The sequence below is a fragment of the Symsagittifera roscoffensis genome, unplaced genomic scaffold (assembly GCF_963678635.1).
Source record: "Symsagittifera roscoffensis unplaced genomic scaffold, txSymRosc1.1 SCAFFOLD_241, whole genome shotgun sequence".
NCBI lineage: Eukaryota > Metazoa > Xenacoelomorpha > Acoela > Convolutidae > Symsagittifera > Symsagittifera roscoffensis.
Genome location: NW_026971652.1, coordinates 80,717 through 84,000, shown reverse-complemented (window position 1 = coordinate 84,000; position 3,284 = coordinate 80,717). Strand labels below are relative to the sequence as shown.

The 3,284-nt window shown below is 40.9% G+C and overlaps 1 protein-coding gene across 1 annotated transcript; it reads right to left on the bottom strand.

Annotated features, from left to right (window-relative positions):
* Positions 1 to 116: 116 nt before the first annotated feature.
* Positions 117 to 842, bottom strand: LOC134856636 (uncharacterized; the record flags this gene model as incomplete). Its single annotated transcript, XM_063872916.1, has 2 exons — positions 654 to 842; positions 117 to 398 (listed from the first exon to the last, which is right to left on the bottom strand). Coding segments are annotated over exons 1-2 (471 nt in total), but the record flags the coding sequence as incomplete, so codon positions are not given.
* Between the last annotated feature and the right edge of the window lie 2,442 nt (positions 843 to 3,284).

The window sequence follows — 3,284 nt, the reverse complement described above, 5'->3', positions numbered from 1 at the left end:
AAAGTCCGATGAACAGTACCCTCAACTACATTGCGTTTATATTGCAATGGAGCGCAGCTTCTGAAGTTAAGGATAGTCCCAGTATCCGTTGGTTTTTGATACCATCCACATGTTACCTTTTTTCGTGAGTCCACATTAATGTTCAAATCTAGAAAGGCTAAGTCTCCGTTCGAATCCGGATTTTCGATAGTGAATTGTAAGTTGGGGTGGAGCTCATTAGCTGCTTTTAACACTATATCTGGATCCCCCTTTACCGTCCTCACTATATCATCTATATATCTTAGGAACGCTTTGAAATTTTCTGTTGGTTTTTCTTGATCTCGCTGCTCTTTACATCTCTTACAATACCAAACCATTTCTGAGATTTGCTCATATTCTTTGTCGGATACATTACTACACTATAAATGGTACCAATTTAAACAAGCTTCGCATTCGATCCCCTTACTTCTGTATGTTACCCTCCGCTCGCAATCAGGGCATAGGCCATTCCGGTTTTCAATTAGCTGTGTCAACGCAGGTACTTCCTTCATTAATGCATATTCGTACTCCTTTAGCCATAAATTGGCAAGAATGACAGCAAGGGATGCACCCATTGCCAACCCATCCTTTTGTACGTACCATAAACCATTGCATTTGAAGTGCACCTTACTTACAGCCATGTTCAACAATTTCTTCATAGTTCCGCGTGCCAGTTTAGGAGGACTAGTTTGTTCGTACAGTGTCCTCAGTGCTATATCTATTGCCTCCTTTAGTGGGACATTAGTGTACAAACTTTTGACATCCAGGGAGATAATACTCTCATTATAGTCTAGATCTATGTTCTCTATGATCTCCCGAGCCATTTGTGTGTTTGTCTCAATGTTTGCCCCCTCAATGTTGTCAAAAAATTTGGCCAAAATTTTATTTAGATGTTCATATGAGCTCCCTGGCAGTGACAGTACGGGACGGAGAGGGGTTCCTTTCTTATGTACTTTAGCCAATCCATATAATCGAGCTGGCTGCCCTCCCGTGGACCTAAGCCTACTATACAGTGCCTCATCGATCTCATCTTTCTTTTTCATGGCCAACAGTTGTGTAACAATCGCCCGGAAGATACATATCGACGGATAACAAAACTAAGTCTTAAGACGACTGGCTAGCGTCTAAACAGAGCTTTGCATGTTTTTCACCGTCTCTACCAAGCCAGTACTTTTCGGTGGTCTTTCTTACATCGGGTCGACAAAAACGTTACTGTTCTCCGGCTTCGACCAGAACGCTCAAATTAACTGAATTACATGCAAAAATAGTGAGCTCATGGCTGGGTCTCAGTATCCCCAGACCACGAGGTCACTCCTAAAAACAGGGCTACTACTTATTATATTACTATTGTTTTTGTTCAGTAGATAAAAATCATCATCTCCATCGAAGATGGATCAACCCTTCCCCCCCCCCCCAACTCTTAGCACCTCATCCTTGTCAAAACTAATCCAAATATCAATTAAATTCAAGTCAGGACATGACAGGATGCTAAAAGTTCATATGAGTCAATAAAAGTTTTCCGTCCCGAGACCCTTCCGGATTCTTGAATCCGGTGAATCAAGCTCCTTAAGTTCGATTTCACGACAACACGGAAGGCTGGTTTCTTACCCTTCACCGTTGTTCGCAACGGCCTTGCAACTATTGTAGCAGCACAATAGTTGCAACTCGGAACGTTCTCTGCAATCTGCTGCTGTTTTTCTTCAATTTCGACTTCTTCAATTTCAATAAAGTTGTTCTCGTCAGCGCAACTAATGTTGTTGTTCTGTTTTTCTTTCGTTTTTCGTTAAAATGGCCGTTTCAGCATTTCTCAGAAATGTGACGTCATCATTCGAATTTTTGAAATTTTAAAATACTAGAATATTCCAGCCTTCACCGTTTGGCTAAACGTTCCAATAACGCCCTTAGTTCTTAAAAACCACCAATCCGGAAGGCTTACTGCTAAAATTCCGAATTCTGCAGAGATTGCATTTTGGCCATTCTGGTCGAATGTCACATACTCCCCGGACAGTCCGGTCAATGTCCTCATTGAATCGCGCAATGTTCTAAATGGTTACAGTGTCATCGAACAGAATTTACAAAATGCACGAAATTACTTTTATCTACGTCACATCGACTCACTGCAGAATATAAATGGCATCATACTACATCACTATAGCCTTCAAATTCTTTCATTAATCTGCACATTGAGGATATGACTTAAGATAAAAAATTGATTCTGACTTCCAGTGTCAATGTCCCGATTAAAACTTCTTCTCTTATATTTAAAAGGTGTTGGCTTGCAGGACAGTCCTGCCAACCAACAAGCTAAAATTATCCTACAACGCTCCTTCCCTTCGGAAATCTTGCTTGTTTATTGTCCTGAATATTAAAACTAAGAAACTTTGTGGTTAGAAAGAACAATGCAACAACCTCCCTCTTCAAGAGATTACTCAAGCCTTCCACGTCACCACAAAGTGATCAATCTTCCTAAGTGATTAAAAACAATCATGCAGGCTGGAATATTTAAATATACTCTTCCCTTAAGCCTTTCTAAATAAATAATAAGTGTCTCTAAAGCCACTTCCGTTAAAATCAAAATGCAAATTTATAAATGCAACAATTTCAAAACTCAACAAAATGTTTCAGTTTTCAATTACAACTTGGTTGCTTGGTTTCTCACTTGAGTTTTTCACACACACAAAACAATTCTGAGTTTTGACTTTTCTTCATCATCCCTTTGTTCTCTTCTTTTTTCGTCGTTTAGAAGTTCTAAAACTTCTAAATTCTTCTAATTTTCTTTCTTGCTGCCTCTTGTTTTCTCGACCATTCGTCAATGCTCCATTTCCTCCTCCTGTGACACTGACTCCGCACTTTCGGTTTCCGTGTCTTGTAGCACGTCATTGACTATCCTGACGCTGTTGGAAGCCGTCCTCCAACACTTCTGCTCTTCCACCCTCTGTTTACAGCAAGGTAGGGGATCCACGTTTGATTCTCTGTTTCTACAGAAGCTGTTGTGGAGACACAACGTCACGTTTCTCTCCAAATCTTCTTTCAGCATCTCTGCCTTCTCATTTCCACTACGCTCGCTCGTCCTGGAAATTCTTTTCACAGCGGTGGTCACTGCATTCCGATGGGTCACGAAAGCTCGCTTGAAAGCTCCTGCCCCAATGTCCAGCTGATATTCACTGTATACTCTGCCATGCTTCGACATATGCTTTTTCGCATACTCGTACAACCATGCAGTCATGTTAGCTCTGAACCATGGCATCAATCGTTTTCTTGCCCAT